At 48.6% G+C, this 26,918-nt stretch overlaps 4 protein-coding genes across 6 annotated transcripts; 1 reads left to right on the top strand and 3 right to left on the bottom strand.

Annotated features, from left to right (window-relative positions):
* Window positions 1–1,380: 1,380 nt before the first annotated feature.
* Window positions 1,381–3,421, bottom strand: PSMB6 (proteasome 20S subunit beta 6). Its single transcript, XM_033848395.2, has 6 exons — window positions 3,267–3,421; window positions 2,776–2,843; window positions 2,316–2,447; window positions 2,071–2,200; window positions 1,725–1,869; window positions 1,381–1,599 (listed from the first exon to the last, which is right to left on the bottom strand). The coding sequence occupies exons 1-6, from the start codon at window positions 3,366–3,368 to the stop codon at window positions 1,457–1,459; spliced, it is 720 nt and encodes a 239-aa protein (XP_033704286.1). The 5' UTR covers window positions 3,369–3,421; the 3' UTR covers window positions 1,381–1,456.
* A 5,773-nt stretch (window positions 3,422–9,194) lies between these two features.
* GLTPD2 (glycolipid transfer protein domain containing 2) lies at window positions 9,195–10,742 on the bottom strand. The gene is given in 5 exon segments (XM_033848398.2): window positions 9,195–9,945; window positions 10,043–10,209; window positions 10,466–10,531; window positions 10,534–10,631; window positions 10,634–10,742. Coding segments are annotated over 5 exon segments (957 nt in total). The 3' UTR covers window positions 9,195–9,428.
* Window positions 10,743–12,812: 2,070 nt separating this feature from the next.
* VMO1 (vitelline membrane outer layer 1 homolog) lies at window positions 12,813–13,817 on the top strand. 2 transcript variants are annotated; one of them, XM_033848396.2, is made up of 3 exons: window positions 12,813–12,998; window positions 13,077–13,192; window positions 13,452–13,817. In XM_033848396.2, the coding sequence occupies exons 1-3, from the start codon at window positions 12,813–12,815 to the stop codon at window positions 13,747–13,749; spliced, it is 600 nt and encodes a 199-aa protein (XP_033704287.1). In that variant the 3' UTR covers window positions 13,750–13,817. The 2 variants fall into 2 exon arrangements, with proteins under 2 accessions (XP_033704287.1, XP_033704288.1); XM_033848397.2 differs by lacking the exon at window positions 13,077–13,192 and having other exon boundaries at window positions 13,452–13,605.
* A 733-nt stretch (window positions 13,818–14,550) lies between these two features.
* TM4SF5 (transmembrane 4 L six family member 5) lies at window positions 14,551–21,080 on the bottom strand. 2 transcript variants are annotated; one of them, XM_004330263.4, is made up of 5 exons: window positions 20,768–21,078; window positions 15,786–15,866; window positions 15,268–15,404; window positions 14,852–15,035; window positions 14,551–14,777 (listed from the first exon to the last, which is right to left on the bottom strand). In XM_004330263.4, the coding sequence occupies exons 1-5, from the start codon at window positions 20,939–20,941 to the stop codon at window positions 14,763–14,765; spliced, it is 591 nt and encodes a 196-aa protein (XP_004330311.1). In that variant the 5' UTR covers window positions 20,942–21,078; the 3' UTR covers window positions 14,551–14,762. The 2 variants fall into 2 exon arrangements, with proteins under 2 accessions (XP_004330311.1, XP_019782369.1); XM_019926810.3 differs by lacking the exon at window positions 15,786–15,866 and having other exon boundaries at window positions 20,768–21,080.
* Window positions 21,081–26,918: the final 5,838 nt, after the last annotated feature.

Raw genomic sequence — 26,918 nt, 5'->3', positions numbered from 1 at the left:
GGTGGGAAGTGCAGCATGAGGTGGGAGTGAGGACGCAGGATTGGGGAACAGGAGGCAGCTGATCTCATGCGGCGCCCAGGTGTGCCTAGCAGGAAGTAGGTTTGCTGAAATCAAGCTTCAGAGTTGAGTGTGGTGAGAGCAGTTTGGAGCGGGTGCGGGGTAGGCAGGACAGCAGATGGGGCTAGGGAGCGTATTCGTTCAATGACTATCAAATGTCCACTCCCCGCCAGGCATTGAAAATATATCAGTGAATCAAGCACAAGGAATTCTCTCTTCTCACTGAATCTGCTTTCTGGTAGGGGAGGCAGACAATAAATAAATAAGCATGGTAATAGGAGACAGCGGTAAGTACTGCTACGAAGAAAATTAAACAGGTAATGTGAGAGCAGGGTGGAGGAGGGTGGTTTCTTAAAATTCAAGTGGCCAGGAAAGGCCTTTCTGTTGAGGGATGGAGAGTTCTCAGGATTTTGGAGTACAAGGGAAAGAGGAATCAAAGATGCCTTGAGACAGGGAGGACCGGGAGAACAGGTTTTGCAGAAAATCAAAAGTTCCGCATTGGTTCTTTTGAGACACACATTTGGGGTGAAAGATCCTTCTTCACTTAATTCAGGACCTCACCAACTCCTTAGGAAGCCTCCTCTGTACCCCCCGAAATCCTCCAGGGTAGGATTATATTCTAGAACCAGGTTTTCAAATGTGGCTTCCACAGTTCCCTTATCCATAGACTGGAGAAATGTAGATTAGGGCAAGACTGTCGGTCACTGTCAATGAGCACTTGGCTGGAGTGGGGACCGTCTTGCAGGGGCCAGAGCCAGCTCTCAGTTTCTCATCCGTGGGGCTGAAAGGTAACTTCCCATCACCTCCCCATGGGAATGGTGGCTTCTGGAGCCAACCCACAGCACTCCCAGTGGCCGCCCTCTCCCACTCAAGGTCAAACTTAAACTCCATGTGCACCAAGGTCCAACTTCCTCCCGAAAGCCAAAGAAGTCACACTGCTGCTTCTGACAAGATGAGGTGACAGAGGTGACTGTGAAGAGAGGGGACTGTGAACCTGGGTCGGACATGTGGAGTCCTTCTGACTTTAGGGCCAGTAGCCTCCCAGGAGGCAGGAGGCAGGCTGAGGGGAGGTGACTCCAGTCTCTCTCAGAATTCTGAGTTCCCCCTTAGGCTTAAACAGGGAGGGGAGTGGGTCATTTGTTGGGAGCCCCTACACCAACCACACTAGTGTCACAGAGACCTGGATATGGTAACGAAAGTGTGGGGCATGATGGCCTGGAGAAGGGTCCTCTCCAGCTCCCTCAGGGCAGTGGTTTATACAAACAGAAATGGGCCAGAGAAGTTCAGGCTTGAGGTTAAGAAAAGAACCCCAAAGCACACAGGTTCTCACTGACAAACTATTTATTGAATTTTGTCATCAGTATGGGATGTCTCTTGTTGTATCTTAGAATCCTAGGATTCAGGGATGTGGTAAAGTGGCAATGGTGAATTTGGGAATCTGGTCTCCCAAAAGTACCTGCCGCTCTACCCCTGATTCTGCAATGGCTGCCAGGCGGATCACCCCTCCGCTGGAGCCATCCCGCTCCATGGCCAAAGCGAGAGCTGTGGAGAAAAGAAGAGAGTTGGGATTGGAGTCAGATGCTGGGATCGTGGCAAGGAAAGAGGAATGCTGGCCTGGCTCGAGTATGGGGATTTATGCTCACAGACCCAGAAGCCGCAGTTCTCACCATTGGCAGTGAATTGCAGACATTCTTCCTTGGTCATGCCCTCCCGGTAGGTAGCATCGACATAGCCATAGATATAGGAACTCCCGGAGCCCCCGATGGCAAAGGACTGTCTTACCATCATACCCCCCATGGGTACCGAATACACCTGCCAGACGGAGGGAGGAGAAGAGTGTCACCATTTGTACCCTCCCCACAACACACATATGTTCGCCTGTCCACTGCGGAACTGGTATGTGAAAAGTTAATAGTAAGTGATGTAGAGACTGGAAAGAGAACTAGAAAATGCCTGCGGTGGGGAGAGAATGAAAGGCATGGTTCCAATGTTCTCGGGGTGGTGGTATCTGACCTGCCCCCCTTCTTGGGGGTCCCAGCCCGCAATGATGATTCCTGCCATCAGGTCTTCTCGGTATCGGTAACACATCTCCTTAAAGAGGCTGGCTGCCGTGTGTACCAGCGGAGGCTCATTCAGCTCGATGCTAGAGGGTGAAGGAAGTCATAGGGAAGGCAGTGTCAGGACCTGGAAGTCAGACTATTCCGCTCCTCAGGTCCCAACTCCTTTCAGATACTTGCTCCCCCAATGCCCACAAGTACCTGTGGAAACCAAGCTGATAAGTGACTGCGTCAGCTACTGCCTGGGTATCAGCTGCTGAGCCTGAGCGGCAGCAAAAAATACGGTCGTGAATAGGGGTCAGCTTGTCAGTCACTCGATTGGCGATGTACGACCTGCAGGATAGCAGAATAGTGAGGGAAGGACCCCACCTGTCTCCCACTTTCATCTTTTACCATCCACTCCCTCAACAGGAATTCCAGTATTTCCTGTTAGTTCTCATCTAAACTGAAGCAGGCTGGAGAACAAACTTTTGCAAGAAGTTCACCAAAAGGTGAAGAGAACTACGAAGCAGTAGAAGCTGGAACAAATCCTTATCTCCCGGGAGGGGCGAAACCTCCCTTCCCACAGTAGTCTATGGAGGGTAAGGATGGGCTGGCAGGCAAGGAAGGAAGGAAGGGAAAGACGGGAAGAAGACCTTTCACAGATCTGTCCTGAGCTCACCCAGTGGTTGTTCTGGAGTCGGCTCCTAGAACCACGCCCCCTTCAAATTGCACGGCCATGATAGTGGTCTGGAGAAAGAGGAGAAAGGGGTGAGCCTGGGCCTCTCCATATTCTCCAGCATACACAAACCTTAATGATCCGTCTATCCAGTCCCTAGAGTATAAGAAAAGTCGTGCGCCACCAACACATCGTCAAATCTCATGGGGTTCTCAATAACCCGCAGAATACCAGAAATTCAATCTTCAAGTTCCCAAAGGCCCACCCTGACCTTAAGCTTTCGTCCTGCAAGATTCCAGAATTCCACGCTTCAGCCTACCTTCCACCTCCTCCCACACCACTCCTGCGTCCTTAGGATACCCTTCCCCTGCCTGACAGCATCACACAGACCACCTCTCTTCCCCGCCCCTCCAGTTCTCCCAACCCACTCCAGCCTTATCTTTCCATCGCTTCAATCCCTGTGCATATCTCGTGAACGCCGAGTCCTTCCTTACCCCTGTTGAGACTTCTCGGTTTTCCCAGTCGGGGGTAATGGCCTCAGGCCCCCAGGCTGGTGCTGGCCGCGCTCCCCGAGCAGCTACTAAGGCGGCCGCCATCTTCCTCCTCCGGTACGGCCACAAAGCAACTGTCGTAAAGCGCTCCGTCACCCTCTTTAGTCGTGCTCTGAGGCCTTCTGGGGGCGAAGCCGCGCCACGGTTGACGGCAGAAAGGAAAAGAAATGTGTAGTGAACCTTCTTTGCGACCGTGAGAGCTTGATGGCAGCGTGGGTGGCAAACAAAGAAACAAGAAACAAACAAACAAAAAAACCCAAACAACAAACAGATCCAAACCGTCTGGAAAAACTACGTTCCTATCGGTATACGCGGGACTGATCGGAGTTGCGATTCAAAGAGGCTTCAGGATAGACTTGAGCGTCTCCGATTTAGAATGACCGCACTATGTTTTCGTTTTTCTTAGGTATATACTTAGGCGTATATACTAGGAGTGAAATTGTTAGGTCATTTAGTAAATTTTTGTTTAACATTTTAAGGAACTGACAGCTTTTCCACAGCAGCTGCCTCGTTTTACATCCTCACCAGCCATGAATGAGGATTCCGATTTCTCCACTTCCTAATTCTTGTGGTGCATTTTAAATTTTACCCATCCTAGTGGGTGTGAAGTGATATCTTGTGGGGTTGTTGTTGTTGTTGTTGTTTTTGCTTTTCCCTGTGATGAGTGACATTGAACATATTTTCATGCGCTGATTGACCATTTGTATATCTTCTTTTGAAAAATACTTATTTAAGTCCTTTGCCTGTTTTAAAATTGGGTTATCTTTTTATTGTTGAGTTATGCGGGGTTTTTTTTTTTCCCTTCACGAGCAAAGCATCAAACTTTTTCTTTTCTTTTTTTTTCTTTTGCCGCATCGCGCGGCTTGTGGGATCCTAGTTCCCCCACCAGGGACTAAACCCCGGGCCCCTGCAGTGAAAGCCCAGAATCCTAACCACTCGGTCACTAGGGAACTCCCAACATCAAACTTTTTAAAAAATTGAAGTATAGTTGATTTACAATATTGTGTTAGTTTCAGGTGTATAGCAAAGTGATTAAGATATATATATATATTTCCCTTATAGGCTATTACAAGATATATGAGTATAGCTCCCTGTGCTGTACAGTAAATCCTTGTTGTTTATCTATTTTATGTATAGTACTTTGCATCTGTTAATCCCATAATCCTAATTGTTCTTTTTATATTCTACATACTACACCTTTATCAGACATACAATTTGCATATATTTTCTCCCATTCCATGGACTGTCTTCTCACTTTCTTTTCTTTTTTTAAAAATTAATTAATTTATTTATTTTCGGCTGCATTGGGTTTTCATTGCTGCGTATGGGCTTTTTTTTAGTTGCAGCTTAGTTGCTCCGCGACATGTGGGATCTTCCCAGATGAGGGCTCGAACCTGTGTCCCCTGCATTGGCAGGCAGATTCTTAATCACTGCACCACCAGGGAAGCCCCAGATTTTGTATTTATTCTTGAGTCAGGTTTGGTAGTGTGTGTCTTTTTAGGAATTTGTCCATTTCATTTAGGTTATCTACTTTATTGGCCTACAGTTGTTTACAGTATTTCCTTATAATACTTTTTATTTCTGTAAGATCGTTAGTAATGTTTCCTCTTTTTTTTTTTTTTTTTTCAGGATCTCAGTTCCTGACCAGGGATTGAACCCGGGCCACAGAAGTGAAAGCCTGGAATCCTAACCATTAGGCCATCAGGGAACACCCCCTCTTTCTTTCTTCTTTTTTTTTTTTAATTAATTTATTTATTGGCTGTGTTGGGTCTTTGTTGCTGTGCGCGGGCTTTCTCTAGTTGTGGCGAGCGGGGGCTACTCTTCGTTGTGGTGCGCGGGCTTCTCATTGCAGCGGCTTTTGTTTGTTGCGGAGCACAGGCTCTAGACACGCAGGCTGCAGTAATCGTGGCATGCGGGCTCAGTAGTTGTGGCTTGCAGGCTCTACAGCGCAGGCTCAGTAGTTGTGGCACTCAGGCCTAGTTGATCTGCGGCATGTGGGATCTTCCTGGACCAGGGCTCGAACCTGTGTCCCCTGCATTGGCTGGCGGATTCTTAACCACTGCGCTACCAGAGAAGTCCCTCATTTTTTTTTTTAATACTCTTTTGTATTTTCTTCTATAAACTCTTTTTTTTTTTTTTTTTTTTTTTTTTTTTTTTGCGGTATGCGGGCCTCTCACTGTTGTGGCCTCTCCCGTTGCGGAGCACAGACTCCGGACGCACAGGCTCAGCAGCCATGGCTCATGGGCCCAGCCGCTCCGCGGCATGTGGGATCCTCCCGGACCAGGGCACGAACCTGTGTCCCCTGCATCGGCAGGCGGACTCTCAACCACTGCGCCACCAGGGAAGCCCTAAACTCTTTTTTTTTTGGCTGCATTGGGTCTTCATTGCTGCGTGTGTGCTTTCTCTAGTTGTGGCGAGCGGGGGCTACTCTTCGTTGTGGTGTGCGGGCTTCTCATTGTGATGGCTTCTCTTGTTGTGGAGCACAGGCTCTAGGCACACAGGCTTCAGTAGTGGCAGCACACAGGCTCAGTAGTTGTGGCTCACAGGCTCTAGAGTGTAGGCTCAGTAGTTGTGGTGCATGGGCTTAGTTGCTCCACAGCATCCCCTCTTTCATTTTTGATTTTAGTAATTTGAGTCTTCTCTCTCTTTTTCTTGGTCAGTCTAGCTAAAGGTTCGTCAATCTTAGTGGTCTTTTCAAAGAGCCAACTTTTGTTTTAGTTGATTCTATTGTTTTTCTGTTTTCTATTTCATTTATTTACACCCTAATCTTTATTATTTCCTTCCTTCTGCTTTCTTTAGATTTAGTTTGCTCTCCTTTTTCTTTTCTTTTCTTTTTTCTTTTCAGCTGTGACACGTGGCTTGCAGGATCTTAGTTCCTCAAGCAAGGACTGAACCCAGGCCCCATGCAGTGGAAGCGGGGAGTCCTAACCACTGGACTGCCAGGGAATTCCCTGCTTTTCTTTTTCTAGTTTATTAAGGTAGAAGGTTAAGCTGTTGATTTGAGATCTTTCTTCATTTTTAATATAGGCATTCATAGCTACACATTTCCTTCTGAGCACTGCTTATGCTGTATCCCAAGTTTTGGTATGTTTTGTTTTCATTTTCACTAACCTCAAAATATTTTCCCTGTGATTTCTTCTTTGACCCAGTGGTTGGTTAGGAAAATTCACATACTTGTGAATTTTCTAAATTCCCTTTTGCTATTGATTTCTAATTTCACTCCAGTTTAGTTGGAGAATATTTTGTGACTTCAACCTTTTTAAATTAATTGAGACTTTTTTGTGGCCTACCCTATGGTCCATCCTGGAGAATGTTGCATGTGCGCTTGAGAAGAATGTGTATTTTGCTGTTACTGTGTGGAGTAGTCCTCCTATGAACCTGCCATACTATTTCTACATACTGCAGCTGGAGCTGGTTTTTTTTTTTTTTTAAGTATTTATTTATTTGCCACGTAGGGTCTTAGTTGTGTCACGCAGGATCTTTCGTTGTGGTGCGTGGTCTTCTCTCTAATTGTGGTGTGCAGGCTCCAGAATGCACGGATTCCAGAGCACAGGGGCTCATTAGTTGTGGCGGGTAGGCTCTGTAGTTGCAGCACGTGGGTTTAGTTGCCCCGCGGCATGTGGGATCTTAGTTCGCTGACCAGGGATTGAACCAGAGTCCCCTGCATTGCAAGATGGATTCTTAACCACTGGACCACCAGAGAATCCCTGGAGCTGGTGTTTTGAATTGAAAATATGATCCAGACAATCCCCCACTTAAAACTAACTCTCAAGATAAAGTCCTGTCTCTGTAACATAGTTTATAAGGCCCTTCATGTACTCACTCCTGCCCACCTGTCTGGAATCACATCTCTTATTTACTTCTAAATTTTTTATTGTAATAAAATATAAATAACATAAAATTTAGCATTTTAACCATTTTTGGTGTACAATTCAGTAGCATGAAGTACATTTACTTTGTTGTGCAATCCCCTCTTTTCTTTTTGACACTCTTGTCTCCAGCCATCTGAACTATTTTTAGTGCTCATACATTCATTCAACAAAAGCTGTTGAATGTCTACTGGGTGCCAGGCACAGTTTGAGGCACTGGAAGTACATCAGGGAACAAAGTAGACAGAAATTCCTAGCCCCATGGAACTTACATGTATTAAGGGAGACAAAAAAGTAAGTGCAATATACAGCATGTTAAGTAGTGAATCATATTAAGAAGAAAAAGCAAAGAAGGGAGATAGGAAGATGTGTGTGTGTGTGTGTGTGTGTGTGTGTGTGTGTGTGTGTGTGTGTGTGTTGAAATTTTAGAAAGAATAAGCAGGGAAGGTCTCACTGGAGAGACATTTAAATAAAGACCAGAAGGAAGGAGGGAAGTCATTTGTATATTTTGGGGAAAAGCATTCTGGACAGAGGGAAGATCAAGTGCAAAGTCATGAGGCAGGATCATGCCTGACATATTCAATGAATATTGATGAGGTCAGTTTGGCTAGTGCAATCAGATCACATAGGGCCTTTGAGAAGCTTTTCATCATTCTCAACTGAAAATATGATCCAGAAAATTTCCTGCAATAGGAAGCCATTGGAAAGTTTTGAGCAGGGAAGTGACATGATATGCTTTATATTTTAAAGATCACTTTGGCTGCTCTATTGAAAATACACTGTAGGGACGCAAAGTATGGAAGAGAGAAACAATTAGGAGGCTATTGCAATAATCCAGGTGATAGATGAAGTTGACTTGACAAGGTTGGTAGCAGTGGAGATAGTGAGAAATAGATTCTGACTGCTTGGAGGTGGGTACGATGAAAGAGAAACCAAAGAGTCAGGATGACTGCAAGGATTTTGGCTTAAGGACTTGGAAGAATGGAATTGTCGTTTGCTGAGCTAGCGAGGACTGTGGAGTATTTTGGGAGGAGAGAATATTGGAAGCTCAGTTTTGGACTTGTTAAGTTTGCTATCTCTAGTTGAAATCCAAGTGGAGATGTGGAATAAGGAAGTGATATATAGTATTCTGGAGTCCAGGGGAAAGTGGGTTGGAGTTATAATTTGGGAATTATCAGTGTGTAACTTTACTATTGTGGGAGTGGAGTCATTTAATAAACATACATTACTGAGCTGAGCACCTGCTTGGTGTGAGGCAAGACGCACAGGTTTTAGCCTTGGGTAGTTGACAGGAAAGGGTGTCATTTATTGAGATAGGAAACACAAGAAGAGGTGCAGTTCTGGGAGGAGGTGACTGGATTCGTGTTGGATGTGTTGCATTTGTGGTGTCTGTGGAGGTGTCCGGGAAAGAGTTTGCTTTATGGGGGCTGCAGCTCAGGGGACAGGTCTGGTCTGGAGACTTGGCACGTAGTTGGCAACTGAAGCTGTAGGAGTGGTTGACATAGGCCAGGGGTAGCATGAGTCTCTCGGCGGCCGGAAACAGGGATGACGCATCTTCCCACATCTATTTTTTCCTGCTTCCCTTAAGCGCCTGCTGTCATCACACAAAACGCCCTAAATCGACGGCTACCAAAGAATACTTTTCTTTAAATCTATTTATTTATTTATTTATTTATTTATTTATTTATTTATTTATTTATTTATTTATTTTAGGCTGCGTTGGGTCTTCGTTGCTGTGCACGGGCTTTTCTCTACTTGCGGCGAGCAGGGGCTACTCTTCCTTGCCGTGCAGGCTTCTCACTGCGGTGGCTTCTCTTGTTGCCGAGCAAGGGCTCTAGGTCTGTGGGCTCAGTACTTGTGGTTCGCTGCTCTAGAGCACAGGCTCAGTAGTTGTGGCTCACGGGCTTAGTTGCTCCGCTGCATGTGGGATCTTTCGGACCAGGGCTCAAACCCGGGTCCCCTGCATTGGCAGGCGAATTCTCAACCACTGCCACCAGGGAAGTCCCAAAGAATACTTTTTATTCCCCACAGCTCCTCCCTTCTCCCGGAGATTGCGGATAGAGGCAGGGTCTAAAAAACCCACCCCTATCAAGGTGAGCCTCCGGGGTGGTGACGTCACCAAGGAAGCGGGGTATATGGAGACCACGCCCCCGGCACCGGGAGGCGGGGCCAAGGGCTCAACCTGGAGCTGCACCGACCCCTCCCCAGGGCGCTTCCTTCCTCCGGCCAGTAGGCGTCAGGCCAGCTCGAGCAGGCCGCCGTCGGCCAACAAGCCCTGAGTACGGTTGTAGACGTCCTCTAGGGTGCGCGCGGCCCGGACCAGCGCGTTCCGCGCCTCCGCCTCTTTGGAACCCGGACACGCCAGCTCGAGCAAGCGGCCGCGACTCGGGAAGGCGAGGAATGCGAGGTGAGCGGCCTGACGGACGAACCAGGGGTGGTGCGGAGCCAGGGCCGTGCCGTAGGCGTCGCTGCACTGAGCGCCAGCGTCCGGGCCTCCGCGCATCCCGGTAGCCACCCGGTGGAGGCAGAGCTGGGACCAGCGTAGCGCACGGTGCAGCAAGAGCATCGTCATTGAGCCCGGGCACCCGGCCGAGAGTCGTGGGGCGATCCCGGGCCGCTCCCACGCCACCATGGTCGCCAGCGACGTGTAGTGCGCGGCCTCTGGGCCGTGCACCAGAGCCTCGAGGGCTGTCACTTTGGCGGAGGCCTCGCTTGTGGCGAAGGCGAAGATGGAGCCGAGGGGAATTAGGAACCTGTGTGTGATGGTGGGAAGGGTAGGAAGGTTTGAGAGAGGGCGATGGAGCCACAAAGAGGCGGGGACTGGATGGGGTTGGGGGAGAGACCACTCACCGGACTAGCTCCCTCCATCCTGCCAGGTACTGCGACAACTCCACATCCCTTTCCGGGTTCAGACTGGCGCGGAACGGCCTCATCATGCGGCCCAGCATCCCCTGAGGGCCCAGACACTGAGGCTCTTCCCGTTCCGGGGCCTCCAAGGGTCCCGACTGTTGCCGGACCTGGGGGTGAGATAGGAGGGGAACGGAGTGGGAGCAGAAGCCCTAGCTTGCTGGGTTCGCCAAGCAGCCCAGTTGGGCTCTGAAGAAATTATTCCTAAAATCTAGATGGTGTCCCTCTTGCTGTATTCTCAGCTTCTGACGGGAGAAGGGAGAGGAGGAGGAGGGCCTGCCCTTCATCGGATCCTCAGCCTGGTGCACTTCCCCCTGCTCAGGGTCCTACCTGGAGCTCCCAGTCCCAGCCCTTCCGGGAGCATACCTGGAAAGGAGGCGGTTCCCTGGCAATGCAGGACTGGGCCCCAGATCTGCAGCCTGAGAGGGCACCTGAGGGAAGTGAAACAGAACAACGAGGGCTTGAGGAAAGACCTTAGGTCTCAAGGGCCTGGATTCCCCGGTTCCTCCCAGAGCAGGTGAGGGAAGGGGTACTCACGGAGGCTCCGAGCCCAGAGATAAACAAGCAGTAGTGTGAAGACAGCAAGAGGAATCGCACTGCGCAAGCAGCGCCGAGGGACCGGCTGAGGCAGTGCGACCCGCATGGCTGCTGCAGGGACCACCGCCCCCTCACCAGCCCCTCGCCAGGCCTTGTCCCTTCGCCTCCAGGAGGGGAGAGAAGCCGCAGTGCCTGAGGCGCAAAGGGTTAATAATTAACCTACTAAGTCCCTCTCCCCTGTGCCCTTTGCCCCAGAGGGCAGCATCTGAGGAGAGAGGGAATCAATGAAGAGGATTTGGGGGATTCGGTAGCAGTGACACGTCGCTACATTTCCCTTCCCTGTAAGGCCAGGTTGTAGTAAGAGGAAGGCTGGTTATTGTGAGGTGAGGCTGAGGTCAGAACCAGTTCCCCCACTGAGCAATGGTGGACCCTAAGTTGACTCTGGGCCTGAGTTCCCTCCACTGTACATTGAGGATAATATGTTCTTTTGCAGGCTTCATGTGAGGATTAACTGATATCGTATGTGCAAACACTGTAAATGGAAAAGCTTACTACAGCTGCTCCATAAATCTTACCTTTTAAGTTCAAGCATGGGGCACCTGGGATTCAGAGAACACCCTCTTCTAAATTCTCTATCCTGTCCCCAGGGGACCTTATCTTATTATTATTTTTTATTTTATAAATTTATTTATTTTTTGGCGGCGTTGGGTCTTCGTTGCTGCGCGCGGGCTTTCTCTCGTTGCGGTGAGCCGGTGCTACTCTTTGTTGCGGTGCGCGGGCTTCTCATTGTGGTGGCTTCTCTTGTTGTGGAGCACGGGCTCTAGGCGCGCGGGCTACAGTAGTTGTGGCACGAGGGCTCAGCAGTTGTGGCTCGCGGGCTCTAGAGCGCAGGCTCAGTAGTTGTGGCGCACGGGCTTAGTTGCTCCGCGGCATGTGGGATCTTCCCGGACCAGGGCTCGAACCCGTGTCCCCTGCATTGGCAGGCGGATTCTCAACCACTGTGCCACCAGGGAAGCCCAGGGGACCTTATCTTAATCTGGATGCCTGAGGTCTCAATTATATAGTTTAGGCTGTCACCTTTTACATTTTTGTAGTTTACTTTTTTTAATCTCCAAATTGATTCCTCAATCATTCATCAAACCAACCTTTATTAACTACCTCCACATGCCAGGCCCTGTACTAGGCCCCATGAAGACAAATGTGCCTTCACAGAGCTCAGGGTCCATTGGAGAATTTATCATCTGTCTCCCCCACTGGAATGTGAGCTCTGATGAAGACAGGGGCCTTTTCTTGGTGGCTGCTCTATTTAGCATTTAGAATATTGCCTGGGCCCAAACACATTATTTCTAAATAAGTAATATTGAATAGACAAAGGAATGTGTTGTATGAAGGGCAGGCAAATCAGGGGTGGTACTCCCCACAACAATTTTTTGTTTTTAATTAGGAGTCCCCCTGGTGGTCACAGGGGGAAAAACATGGAGGGAAAGGCTACAGGAAGCGACGAAAGAAATAGCGTCGTCTCCTGTTCTCAGTTCCCTGTCCATAAACTTTTTAAAACTGTTCCTGTCTCTGTGTACATTTTCTTTTGAGGGGAAGGAATGTCCCAGATTCTCAAGGAGTCGGGGCCCCAATCACTCACAAGATGCTTCCCAGCTCCCACAGTTCATGGATTCTTGCCCTGTCTCACTTCGATGCTCCCTCACATCCTGGAGTTCCCTGGGGTCCCTGTCCAGTGGGATTCTGGAACCATCACTTCCATCCCTAGCCGTGGGTTCCCCATTTCCTAGTGCTGGAATGTTCCCTGGCTTGCTGACTGTGACCTTAGGCAAGTCGCTTGCAATTTCGCAGCCCTAGTTCCCTCACTGGCAGAATAGGAATGGTAATTCTCACCTCCTAAAATTGTTGTGTGGATTAAATAAAACATGCCAGCAAAACGCTAACCACGATTCGTGGCCTATAGTCTGTAAACGTTCGGTAGGTTGGTGGTTATTTAAACCCTCCTCCTCTGGCGCTGGGAGCGTCAGTCTCCCTGAGCTGAGAAACAAGTTTGTAGGCTTCCGGAACGGATTAGTTTTGAGTGTCACTTAATCCAGGTGGCCCTTCCGCAGTCGGAGCCCTCTTAGGGCAAAGGTGGTATACACCTGCACAAAGGGCCTGGGCTCACAGAGGCTGCGGGATGGAGCGGGGCGCGGGAGCCAAGCTGCTTCTGCTGCTGTGGGCGACGTGCTTCGGGCGTGCAAGAGCAGATGCGTCCAGCGGCTACACATTGGTCATCGAGGTGACCAACGGGGGGGCCTGGGGCGACTGGGCCTGGCCAGAGATGTGTCCTGACAGATTCTTCGCCAGCGGGTTCTCACTCAAGGTAGGGGCTCAGGCCTAGGTCTCGGTGGGGACCCCAAGCAGAGGATGGCAGTCTTCTGACTCGTCCTCCGCCGCCCAGATGGAGCCACCCCAAGGCATTACTGGCGACGACACGGCTCTGAACGGAATCCGGCTGCACTGCGCGCGCGGGAATGCGGAGCTCAACACGCACGTGGTGGAGTCCCAGTCTGGAAGGTGGGGGGCAGGGGCCGAGCATCCCCTAGGGTCGGTGTATGCCCCTTACTCTCCATTACACGCATCCCCTACCGATAGGCAGGTTCCTCCAGCGCTGTGGGGAGGTTTAGACCTGGGAAGCGGGTGGGAGACTCCCAGCTCCGCACCTCGGTGGAGGTCAGGTGACTGGAGCACCTGACTGGGAAGCCCCGAGGCCTGGGTCCGGCTGGAGGTGGGTGAGGGCGCCCGCGGAGACCGCGCGTCTCTGCTTTCCTCGCAGGTGGGGCGCGTGGAGTGAGCCGCTGTGGTGTCCCGGCGGCGGCTTCCTGGTGGCTTTCTCGCTTCGCGTGGAGGCACCCGTGACCCCCGGGGACAACACGGCTGCGAACAACGTGCGCTTCCGCTGCTCCGACAGCACGGAGCTGCAGGGGCCCGGTCTGTTCTGGGGAGACTTTGGAAACTGGAGTGAGCCTTGCCCTAAAGGAGTGTGCGGCTTGCAGACCAAGATCGAGCGGCCTGGAGGCCTCCGCGATGACACCGCTGTTAACGACGCGCGCTTTTTCTGCTGCCGCAGCTGACACCGTCGCCGCCCTCTCCCAGCCCAAGCCTAGTCCCACCTCCGCTATTAAAGCTTCTCTGTCTTGGCTTTGGTCTCTCTTGTTTTAGGGGTGGGAAACTGCGTAGCCCCATCTTCCTCCTAACCTAGCATTGGGCCAGGCCCAATTAGGATTTGGTTTCAGGAGTCCATGGCAAGCTACTGAAAGTTACCGACCCATAGTTCAGAAAAGACACACTTAAACACAATTTTGCGTACAAGTTAAGGAAGTCCCTGCCTTTCTGTGAGCCTCTGCAGACACATCGTCCCCATTAAGAGACCAGGTTGTTTCCTTTCTGAACCACCAGTGACCCCAGATCAAGAAATTTCTACCAAATTAGGAGGTGACAATGCTATATCGTGTTAAGGTTTCATTTTCTAGAACTTACGAGGCTAAGATGTCTTTTCCATAGTTTTCCTTCCCTGCTGCGCCAAAACTCAAACAGTGGCTTTTCTGTATACTGAGTCCCATTGAGGGTCTTCGTCCTTGCTGCCCTCTCTGCCTGGAATCCCCCAACTGTCCAGATGGTTAGCCCATCCACCAGATTTCAGCTCCAATTTCTCTTTCTTGGACTTTATCTTATTAAAAAAGTCCATCCATCAGTCAATATCTATCCCACTACCTCCGTGTTTTTTTTTTCTCCGTGTTTTTAAAAAGTGCTTATCACCAATTAAAATAATCTATTGCCTCTTTTAAAAATTGCCCATCTTCTACCCCTGGAATGTTAAATTCTTTAAGAGCACAGAACTTGCCTGTCTTGTTTACACAGTATTTCCAGTGCACTAATAGTTCAATAACTATTTATTAAGGAAATAACAAGAGGGGTGCAAGGGTCCCAAACACGAGAGCCCCAAGCCACGGTGTATATGGAGACCTTCGGACACTCCTTGTAAAGGGCACAATCTGAGACGCGGAAGAGAGCTCTAAATAGTTTATTCCAGGGCGGGGGCGGGCCAGGCGGGTGTCCAGGAGCGACGGACTAGGTCCGTGGAGCCTCAGTGAGGGGCGCCCTGCGGAAAAAAAGTGAGGACTTAGTCATGTAGCAAATAGATTTCCTCGACAGCTCCATCCCACACAGTCCCACCTCCTTCTTCCGACAATCGCCGCAGAAGACACCAATGGACGCGTTCACCAGCTGCACCCCACACAGCAAAATCTCCAGGCACGAGGCGGCCACCAGCAGCGAGAAGAGTGTCACGTTCCAATAGACCACACGTGGCGGCTGCGCGCACGAGCTCCACTGAGTGCGGTTGAGCAGATAGGAGCCTCTGCGGGCGGGGCAGGGTCACGTGAGAGAAGGAGGTCACGAGGAGCGCGCCCCCCTCGGGGCTCCCCGCCCCGCGCAGGCGCCGAGGGGGATATGCAAAGGACTCGTTCGGCCCACGTGGAGGAAGCTGTCTCGAAGCCGAATCCCACCTAGGTTTCTCGGTCCACGTGGGAAAGGCAGGTGGGCAGTAGCAGAGAATGGGGGCGGGGGCGCGAATACAGGCTGAGCCTTACGCGGTGTGTTGGAAGTGGTAGTCCCAGGAGCCGTGCATTAAGCATCGCGGTCCAATTCGGAGCCCGGCTCCTGATACCGAGAGGCAGTAGATGGCACCAAGCATCCCGAACGCCGAGCAGAAGACCGATCGCAGCATCTGGATACAGAGTGCGAGGAGAGGTGAGTTGGGCCGTCCCCGCCCCACTCGTGGGCAAAGCGCGCCTAGCTCCCCCCGCCCCCCGCTTTGTTACCGAGCTCTAGCCAGTCTCGTTAAAAATACATTTCCCGTCAAACTCCAGGGCTTGGAGTTCGGCTAATTCTAAGAGCCACTGGCCGCGGAGGTTCATGGGGATTGTAGTTCCCTCCGGTCAGGCCCACTGAAGCCTAAGATGTGCGGGTGCGAGGGAGCGGTAAGATGGAGCCTAGGACTCTGCAGAGGACCTCGTGAAGCTGGGAATTCTGTGGAGGCGTTTAGGTGTGATTCTTCGAAGACAGATTCAAAGACGTATGCTGAGTGCCGTCTTAATTTGCATCTTACCCTGCAGCGATTCCCACAGCAGCCTGCACCACAACAGCCTTTGCCCCCTGCCCGGACGGCGGAAATTCCTGGACACAGTACCTGTGGGATCAGAGTCGATGTGATAGCGAGTCATCCAGGTCCCCAACTTGGATCAGCACTTACCCCGTATTGTGACGAGGTAAGCTTCCTGTGATGCCTTCAGCCATTTGGACTATAGGGAGATCTTATCTCTACTTCTCCTGGAGCACTGTGGGGCTCTGCTTTAAATTTATCTATATTTATGTGCCTACTTATCTCTGTCCAGATTGTAGCCTCCAGGAGGATAGGGCGCAATATCATTATATCCCCCATAAATCTCAGCATACAGTAGGTGCCCAACTGAATGGGAGTCAGGAGTCCTGGGTTTAATGCCAACCTTGTGCTCACTTCACACTCCGTGAATTGATTCATCTCTCTGGGTCTCAGTTTTGTCCTCTGTAAAATGGGCTGTTCTCAGGATTTAATGAAATAACAGGTTGCCTTGATGTCAAGACTTGCTCAGAGTAAATGGTCAATAACTATAGAGTCCCTCAGCGGCAGGAAGGAATAGTGGTGTTGGAATGCCTGGTGAACTGGGGTTATGATGGAGGGTGGAGGAGCATGTAAGACTCTGATGGGAAGAGTAGGAGTCCCCAAGATACAGCCTTGATCCTCTTTGTCTTTCTTTCTCCCGTGGCCCTCCTCAGAGAGCCCATCCCCTTCCAGGGCATCAGCTGCTTCCTCTAACAATTGTTGTCTCCTAAATTGATGCCTCCAAATTCAAATCTAACTGCCTGAAGGGTATGTTCGTTTGAATGTCTTGGTTTTAGCTTAAGTTCATCCAGCCTCATACTAATCTCACAATTTGTTCCCCCCAATTCATCTCCCTTTGGCTTTCTTGTTTCCATCAGTGGAAATATCCTGCAGGTCACCCCAGCCTAAAAACTTGAATCTTTCACACCTAGCCAGACCTCAAGTCTTTGGGAGTTTTCCTTCAATGGCTCTTGAATCTGTCAGTCCTTTTTTCTTCCCCACGGTCAATCCCCAATCACCTCCCATGAGAAGGATGTGCTCAGCCTCCCTACTAGATTTTTGTATCTCTTGCCCTGTGCCAACTCACATTCCATACTACATTGCTACCGCCAGATTAAACTTAGCTTTCAACTGGTCTTTTCCCGATCCAATCCTTTAGGGTCTCCTCAAAGGGTAGCCTATCAAGACTGAACTCCAGGAAGGCGTTCGAGGCGTCTCACTTTTGGCTCCAGCCTTAACTTTGTTGCACCAGACCAGGTTCTTTGCCTGTCTTCCCATCTCTGGAATTCCACAGCTCTCTGGATCTGTGCCTCCCTGTCTTCCTTGTCTGGCACACACCAACAAGGTGGCATTTTGATCTTCTCCAAAGGAGGGGCTGAGAGTTTTAGTTCCATTATATCATCCACAGCAACCTTACAGAAACACCTGCAGAGTTGAATGAACTTTCCACCAGACACTCTTCCCTCTTCCATGTCTCATGGCAGGTCTAGGGCCAATGCTGGCCCCCTTGCTTAGCCTTTCTGTTTACATCACTTACTCAGAAGCTCCTGGATCCAAAGACACCTGGAATTTGGATTTACCAATTTCAAACGACCTCTCTGTTTGTGTTTTTTTTAATATAAATTTATTTATTTATATTTGGCTGTGTTGGGTCTTTGTTCCTGCGCACAGGGTTTCTCTAGTTGCCACGAGTGGGGTCTACTCTTTGTTGAGATGCGCGGGCTTCTTACTGCGGTGGCTTCTCTTGTTGTGGAGCACGGGCTCTAGGCACGTGGGCTTCAGTACTTGCAGCACGCGGGCTCAGTAGTTGTGGCTCACGGGCTCTAGAGCACAGGCTCAGTAGTTGTAGCGCACAGGGCTTAGTTGTTCTGCAGCATGTGGGATCTTCCCAGACCAGGGATCGAACCCTGCATTGTGTCCCCTGCATTGGCAGGCGGATTCTTAACCACTGTGCCACCAGCGAAGCCCTGTTTGTGATTTTTAAAAGAATATTTACTGATTTATTTGGCTGCACCAGATCTTAGTTGCAGCATGCGGGATCTTTAGTTGCGGCATGTGGGATCTTAGTTCCCCGACCAGGGATGGAACCCGGGCCCCCTGCATTGGGAGCACGGAGTCTTAGCCACTGGACCACCAGGGAAGTCCTTGATCTTTACTTTTCCAGCCAAAGTGTTTCCTTTTGTTGTCTGAACTCGTCTGTCTTGCTCTCTGCTATCTCGTCTCATTGAAAAGAGAAGGGTAATTGAAAAGGCAGGAGGAAGCACTGAGTTTATAGCTCGAGTCTGTTTAATTTTCTCCATCTCCATGGCCACTGGCCTCATCTAAGCCACTATCATCTCCCCTGGACAACTGTAGTGACCTCAGTCTGGTCTTTCTGCACACAGTGCTGACCTCCGACTGTTTACTCACCACCCAGCAGCCAGCCGTATCCAGCGGGATATGGAGCAACTAGAACTCTCATCCTTTGCTGGTGGGAATACAATTGGTATAAGTACTTCAGACAACTCTTTGGTAATATCTGTTAGCACTGAACATTTGCATACCTTAAGAATCAGCAGTTTTACTCCTAGGTATCTATCCAACAGAAATGCAAACGTACATTCACCTAAAGACATTTACAGGAATGTTTATAGAGCATTATTTAGAATAAACCCGAGTTGGGAACTATCCAAATGTCCATCAACAGTAGAATGTTTAAATAAATTGTAGTAATACTTACACAATGGAAATAATTGTGTAAATATTAGAAATAGTAAACTACAGCACTGTGTAACAATATGGAGGAAACTTACAAACATAATGTTGACCTCGATAAACCAGAACAAAAGTGTCCACTCTGTATGATTCCATTTATATAAAGTGCTAACCAGACAAAACTAACCTCTGGGATAGAAGTCAGGATAGCGAGGCCCTTGTCGGTGTGGGGTAGGGCTTGGTGGGAGGCATGTCTGGGGTTCTTGTAATGACCCACATCTTGATCTGAGTGCCCAGAACATGGGTGTGTTCCTTTTATAAAAATTCACTGAGCTATATATTAAGGATCTGGGCATTTGTCTGTATGACTTTCTAAAAAGGTAAAAAGTCCTTCAATAGTTTTCTGTGCACTTATAATAAAATTCAAATTCCTCACTGTGCCTTTCAAGGGTGTAGGTGCTCTGGCCTCTGCCCTCCTCCGATTGGCAGCCTCTCTAGCCCTGAGATATGCAGGCCTATTCCTGCCTTACACTTTGTACTCACCTGTCTGTCATGCTGATTCCTTCTTTTTGTCTTTTGGGTCTCAGTTCAGAAGTCACCTCATCAAGGCCTTCCTTGAAAATGCTATAAAAAGTGCCCCCCCACCACCACCTTGCCTCAGGAGCTCTTTACACAGCATCCTGCTTTGTTTTCTTGATGGTCCCTACTTTTATCTGAGATCATCTCACTCGTCTGTTTACTTTGTTCATTCGCTATTAATCCAGTGCCTGTTGATCCAGGCCTAGGCGCCTGGCACACAGCAGCCAATGAAACAGGCAGCCCTTCCTCCTGTGGGGCATACATTTTTGCTTCCTTGATACTGTGTGTCTCTCCAGCAGAAACACCTGCTTCAGGGAGTGCAGGGCCCTCGCCTGTGTCCCTGTGGTATAGCAGTAACTGTGAATACACTTGAGAACCTTCTCCAGGGTGGCTGAGAGCATGGAGGCCGGAGGGAAGCTGGGAATGAGCATATTGGGGGGGCATCCTTGGGGGTCTCCCCAGAAGCAGGCAAGTAAGATCGTGGGGAGGTGGTGGTGGTTTGGGCTGGAGGAGGGGTGTGATGTGACAGCGGCGGAGAGGGTGGGGTTGGGAGGAGTGTGACGTCTCAGAGAGGGTTGAGGTCAGAGGTATGGCATGGAGTCCAACAGCCATAAATCCATGGGTGGGGGAAGTAGGAGGAAAGACCTGGATGGGTAAGAGGGGATTGTTGGGTAAAGGAGAAGAGGTGGCCCCATTAGCTAACAGACTTGTGGCCAGTGAAAGAGACAAAGGTGAGGCATCCCCCTGAGAATTTCATCAGTCAGCCATCCTGAGAAGTGGGGAACCGTGCCGGGTAGATCTTTTATCTTCATGCCATAAAGATGTTAAATCGCTTGACCTTCCAAAAAGTTCCCCTAGGGACTTCCCTGGCGGTCCAGCGGTTAAGCCAGTGGGCACGGTTTCAGTCCCTTGTGGGGGAACCAAGAACTTGCATGCCACGCGGTGCACAAACAAACAAAACAACAAAAAAGTTCCCTGAGTGGGGAGGGGGGTGGCGAATGGGGGTTAGAAAGTCCAGGAAGTCTGTGTCTCCCCTTCCCCAACTTCTCCTGACAGATCCTAGTCTCCAGGAAGCCACGGGGACCCCTTCTCCACCATACTGACCCGAGTTCTGAGTTTGTCCTTAGTGCCCAGCGCACAGTGGGCATCCAGAAACCTGGGTGGAGAGTGAAGGGACATGGAAATGGGGGAAGTGACACCGAGTTGATAGGTAGAAAGACTGATGTGCGACATCGCTCCCTGGCTCCAGATACTGTCACTGTAAACCACACCCGCACCAAGCCCATTATTGTCTTAACCTGATAACCTCCCATGGAACCAGCTGTTCCTTCTGCCTCAACCCCTGTAATGAGGTGTTTCCAGCATCTGCTCAGCAGTGGGGATGGCGAGGGGCTGGTAGGACATACTCCCTACCCAGGAGGGAAGAGTTTCGAGCAGTAAGGCTCCTTCCTTCTCATCCCCCTCAGACATTCAGCTCAGGACCCTGGGGCTGAGAACCTCCCCTACAGAGTGCTCAGTGTTTGGGGGCAGCCTGGGCAGGCTCCGGTTCCCCCCCAAGCTACCGCCATCCCTTCCCGGGCAGCCATCCTTTTCCCTCACTCCCTCTCCCTCCTGTTCAGGACCCCGGAGAGTGGCACCCAGCCCCCTGGCCCGTGTGCCCTGGCCAGCCCTCTCACCATCAGGCCCCCGCCGATGAAGCCAGCCATGAGCCAGACTTGCAAGCTGAGGTGGTCCTTGGTCCAGGTGATCTGACCGTTGGGCACTAGCAGGAGGGCGTTGGCCACAATGCAGATCAGGGAGAGGGGGATGAGGGAGAGCCCCACGAAGCGGGCGCACTTTCCCGTGCACATGCTGAGGCTGTTGGAAAGGACAGGCAGCAATTGAAAGTGAGCCCGGGGTTCCCCGGTCCAGAGGGAAAAACAAGCCCGGAGCAAAGGTCGAGGAGGAGGTGTGGTGAAGCTGGCAGTAGCTGATGATAAGCGACAGAGGCAGGAGACACGGGGCCGCAGCAGAGACGCAGGCAAATGGGGAGGATGTGGTGGAGGAGGTGGGGGAGCTTGACACACAGAGGACGTTGCCTGGGCTCAGTGTGTTTCCTCTTTTTCTGCACACACCTCTCCACAGAACCTCGGTCTGCTCCTTACCTGCTTTGTGACTTAGCCAAGCCCCTTAATGTCTCTGTCTCAGTTGCCTCATCTCTACAAAGGGTATACAGCCAAGGTATGCCCTCGGCTCGCGGGCAGGTGGTGAGGATTAAATGGGTTAGGGAGTTCCCTGGCGGTCCAGTGAATAGGACTCAGCACCCCTCACTGCCTGCGGCCTGGGTTCGATCCCTGGTTGGGGAACTAAGATCCTGCAAGCCGCGTGGGGTGGCCAAAAAAAAAAAAAAAAAAAAGAGTCAAGGTGAGGGTGAGAAACATTTTGTAACCGAGGACACACTAAGCCAGTGTATGATGCCCTATTAGTCCCATAGGGAGAGCTCCTCCTGGAAAGAAACTAAAGATGGTGGTGGAGGTTCATTATCCTTTTGTTTCTTCTTGTTAATGTCTGTTTATTGAACCATCTTCCAGTTGAGACCACCACTGAGGTCTCATTGATTAAAGCATCCATCCCCCTGGCCTCCATGTTTGATTCAGCAGTGGCCACGTGGTCCAAGCCAGTCCCATGGGAACCAACTTCTGGTTCTTGTTGGCAATCTGAGGTCAAAGAATTCCTGTTTTTGTTGCGCTGCTGCAGTTGCTGGTGGCATATCGTCACCTGCCTGCTGGAGAGTGAAGAAAATCCAGAGGAAAGACCAGTCAGGAGATGGAGAGAGACTAAGTCCCCCCCCGCGCCCCCCTCCCCCCACTTTTGGGATCTTAGTTCCCTGACCAGGAATTGAAGCTGGGCCCTTGGCAGTGGAAGCGCAGAGTCCTAACCACTGGACTGCTAAGGAATTCACAAGACTAAGCCTTGATGACATCATTTGAACGTGTAGATCCAGCTATGCCTGAAGCCTTATCAGTCCTTGGAAACTTTTGATTATGTGAACCAGTTTGAGTTGTGTTTCTGTCAACTGCAGGGTAAAGAGTCTTTTTTTGTTGTTTTTTTTAAACCTCCCTCTGTTTTGAGCTGCACACAACAGCATTTTTTTTCCACATCTTTATTGGAGTATAAATGCTTTACAATGTTGTGTTCGTTTCTGCTGTACAACAAAGTGAATCAGCTATATGTATACATATATCCCCATTATCCCCATATCCCCTCCCTCCCACCCTCCCTATCCCACCCCTCTAGGTCATCACAAAGCATGGAGCTGATCTCCTTATGCTTCCCACTAGCCATCCATTTTACATTTGGTAGTGTATATATGTCAATGCTACTCTCACTTCATCCCAGCTTCCCCTTCCCCCACCCTGTGCCCTCAAGTCCGTTCTCTACATCTGCATCTTTTTTCCTGCCCTGCCACTAGGTTCATCAGTACCGCTTTGTAAAATTCCATATATATGCATTAGCATACGGTATTTGTTTTTCTCTTTCTGACTTACTTCACTCTGTACGACAGACTCTAGGTCCATCCACCTCACTACAAATAACTCAATTTCGTTCCTTTTTATGGCTGAGTAATATTCCATTGTATATATGTGCCACATCTTCTTTATCCATTCATCTGTCGATGGACATTTAGGTTGCTTCAAAGTCCTAGTTATTGTAAATAGTGCTGCAATGAATATTGTGGTACATGTAGCTTTTTGAATTATGGTTTCTCAGGGTATATGCCCAGTAGTGGGATTGCTGGGTCATATGGTAGTTCTATTTTTAGTTTTTTAAGGAACCTTGATACTGTTCTCCATAGTGGCTGTATCAATTTACATTCCCACCAACAGTGCAGGAGGGTTCCCTTTCCTCCACACCCTTTCCAGCATTTATTGTTTCTAGATTTTTTGATGATGGCCATTCTGACCAGTGTGAGGTGATACCTCATTGTGGTTTTGATTTGCATTTCTCTAATGATTAGTGATGTTGACCATCTTTTCATGTATTTGTTGCCCATATGTATGTCTTCTTTGGAGAAATGTCAATTTAGGTCTTCTGCCCATTTTTGGATTGGGTTGTTTGTTTTTGTGGTATCGAGCTACGTGAGCTGCTTGTATATTTTGGAGATTAATCCTTTGTCAGTTGCTTCATTTGAAAATATTTTCTCCCATTCTGAGGGTTCTCTTTTGGTCTTGTTTATGGTTTCCTTTGCTGTGCAGAAGCTTTTAAGTTTCATTAGGTCCCATTTGTTTATTTTTGTTTATTTTTGTTTTTATTTCCCTTACTCTAGGAGGCGGGTCAAAAAGGATCTTGCTGTGATTTATGTCATAGAGTCTTCTGCCTATGTTTTCGTCTAAGAGTTTTATAGTGTCTGCCCTGACATTTAGGTCTTTAATCCATTTTGAGTTTATTTTTGTGTATGGTGTTAGGGTGTGTTCTAATTTCATCCTTTTACACGTATCTGTCCATTTTTCCCAGCACCACCTATTGAAGAGGCTGTCTTTTCTCCATTGTATATTCTTGCCTCCTTTGTCAAAGATAAGGTGACCAGATGTGTGTGGGTTTATCTCTGGGCTTTCTATCCTGATCCATTGATGTATATTTCTGTTTTTGTGCCAGTACCATTGGTTTCATTCAACCAATGTTGAGTGAAACCAATGTATGAGTGAAGTAAATGCTGATATTTGTAGGCCCCTAAGACTTCGTGGGATTTTTTTGTTCCACAGCAATAGCTGACTGACACAGACCCCATTATCTAAGCCACAGCTGATTGATCCAAGAAGGAGTAGCCAACCCAAAAGCAGACATGAAACCAGAGACCTGTGTGGTTGCTTGAGGTAAGAACTCTGCCCAACAGAGAGAGGTACCCTTACTGAATGATGACTGATCAATGAATTGGATCTTCATTCTTGGGAAAGTTGACTGAAGACAACCTGAGAGTCATCAGAGGGAAGGATGGCCCTAACCTGAGAGTCATCAGAGGGAACTGAGAAGTATGAAAGCAGGGAGTGAGCAAAAGCCACAAGGCAACTGAATCCATAAATAAGCAGAAGCCATAGGAAGAGAATTGTGTAGAGAACAGGTATTCAGAAACAGTGCAGGAGAAAGAAGCACAAGCCCTGGGGAGTAGAGGTGGGGAACCTGGGTCCGAGGTGAGGCAGAGGACGTGTGGTTCTGCTGAGTCGCCAGAAGTGACGTTGAACCACTAGAGCGGCTGTGACGCTCATGTCACGGGTCTTCCCACTTAAGCCTGGAGCGGGGATTCAGCCGTTGTCCTGATGGACAGGGAGTAGGGCCAAGAGAAGCCGCATATTCACTACAAGTTCATCAGTCATGAGTCTGAGAGATGGTTCTGCTTTTCAGGGTAAATAAAGAGAAAAAAAGAAAAGTTGTGTGTGGGGGGTGGTGTGTATTCATTTCTATTACATTTTGTACAACTCTGTATGCACGGAATAATAATGTTAAAAACATTATAGGGATTCTGAAAAACTTTATCAAAACAAGAGAAAGGGCACATCGTCCTGAAGACTGAAAGAAAGAAACAGAACTCTTGAGAAATATTTACTGTAGGATTTGGAAGGAATTTTCAGGAAGGGTTTCACTAGAAGGAGGAGTAGAGTTCTTTAAGGAACGAAAGACTGAGATGAAAAGGCACCAGGGCGTGTTCGGGGAAGAAGGAGAATTGCATGGAAACTCAAAAAAATGCACAAAGAGAGCTAAAGTCCACGTGAGAAGCACTAAAGAACAGAACTGAAAGTGGGGCAAAGTGGGAGAGGGAAACAGAGGACAAACTTGAACAAGATGCACAGGAAAAGGACCAAAAGATTAGAAAAAAAGGACCAGCGATTAAAACAGCACAAGAGAAGATAAGGAAACCAGCTGCTCCCAAAGATAAGAACAGAGCTGGTGGGAGTGACGTCACAGGTTACAAATCTGTACTGGGAGAAGGCTTCCCCAGGGCGCGGCTCCACTTGAGTTAGTGGGCTGGAGGGCGTACTGTATCCCAGGTGAAGTATTAAAAATGAACTGAACCCAGATCCATCCTGACTAAATATGTGAGTTAAAGAATACAGCTCAGCAAAGTTAAAAGGCTTCCTAAAAAGGAACAAAAGTCAGTCTTGAGACATCTCTGTAACACTAAATGCCCAGAGGACAAAGGAGCAATGTCTGTAGTCATGACACAAGCTATGAGTCAGTTATTGTATGTGTATGTAAGTTTCCTCTTGCGTGTGAAGGGCAAGAGAACTGCATTTCTGAGAGAACTGCATTTCTGAGAATGTTTGGGTTTGGAAATACCACTATGTCTCCTTCTTCTCCTTTTTTTTTTTTTTTTTAAGATATTTTAACTCACCAAGAGATGAAGTGAAATAAAAACTCCCAAAATGGGGAAATCTTGGTATGACTGTACATAATTTTTGTTTTGTTTTGTTTTTTTGGTACGCGGGCCTCTCACTGTTGTGGCCTCTCCCGTTGCGGAGCACAGGCTCCGGACGCGCAGGCTTAGCGGCCATGGCTCATGGGCCCAGCTGCTCCGCGGCATGTGGTATCCTCCCGGACCGGGGCACGAACCCGTGTCCCCTGCATCGGCAGACAGACTCTCAACTACTGCGCCACCAGGGAAGCCCCTGTAAATAATTTTTATAAACCCAGTTATGACACTGAATATGTTTCAAAAAATCCTTTTAAAGAGAAAATATATAGTGTAAATTCTAAAAATTATATTAACAAAAGTAAAGATGTCAATCATTTATTGCTGGCCATGACTAGAGTCCATTTTAAGGAAACATATCAGGACACAGAAACTCAACTCTACTGAAACAAAAAGAGCATTTATTGGTTCAGGTAATTAAAATGTCTAAAGGCAGAACCAACTTCTGTGCGTGATCCATGAAAGAAATAATTGATAAGCTGAACTTCATTGATTTTAATTAAAGAATTTTTACTAATTGTAATTTTTATTTTTTGACCACACCGCATGGCATGTGGGATCCTAGTTCCTTGACCAGGGATCGAACCCATGCCCCCTGCAGTAGAAGCATGAACTCTTAACCACTGGACCGCCAGGGAAGTCCTGGACTTCATTGAAATTAAAAACTTCTGCTCTGTGAAAGACACTGTCAAGAGAATAAGAAGACACGTTGCAGATTGGGAGAAAATATTTGTAAAAGACATATCTGATAAAGGATTGTTATTCAAAACATACAAAGAACTCTTAAAACTGAACAAAAAGAAAAAAGAGCCACCTGATATAAAAATTGGGCAAAAGACTTGAATAGATACCTCATCAAAGAAGATATATAAACGGTAAATAAACACATGAAAAGATGCTCAACATCATATGTCATTTCCCTACAATAATGAGATACCACGACACACCTATTAGAATGGCCAAAATTCAAAACACTGACAACATCAAAGGCTGATGAAGACGTGGAGCAACAGGAATTCTCATTCATTGCTAGCGGGGATGCAAAATGATACAGGCACTTTGGAAGAAAGTTCGGCAGTGTCATAAAACTAAACATACTTTTACCATAAGACCTAGGACTCATGCTTCCTGGTATTTACCCAAATTATTTGAAAAACTTACGTCCCCACAAAAACCTGCACATGGATGTTTATAGCAGCTTTATTCGTGATTGCCAAAACTTGGAAGCAACCAAGATGTCCTTCAGTAGGTGAATGGCTAAATCCACTGTGGTACATCCAGACAATAGAATATTGTTCAACATTAAAAGAAATAAGCTCTCAAGTCATGAAAAACATAGAGGAAACTTAAATGCATATTTCTAAGTGAAAGGACCAATCTGA

This window comes from Tursiops truncatus, chromosome 20 (genome assembly GCF_011762595.2).
Source record: "Tursiops truncatus isolate mTurTru1 chromosome 20, mTurTru1.mat.Y, whole genome shotgun sequence".
Lineage (NCBI taxonomy): Eukaryota > Metazoa > Chordata > Mammalia > Artiodactyla > Delphinidae > Tursiops > Tursiops truncatus.
The sequence above is the reverse complement of the archived record's forward strand: the minus strand, read 5'-3'. Positions and strand labels throughout refer to the sequence as shown.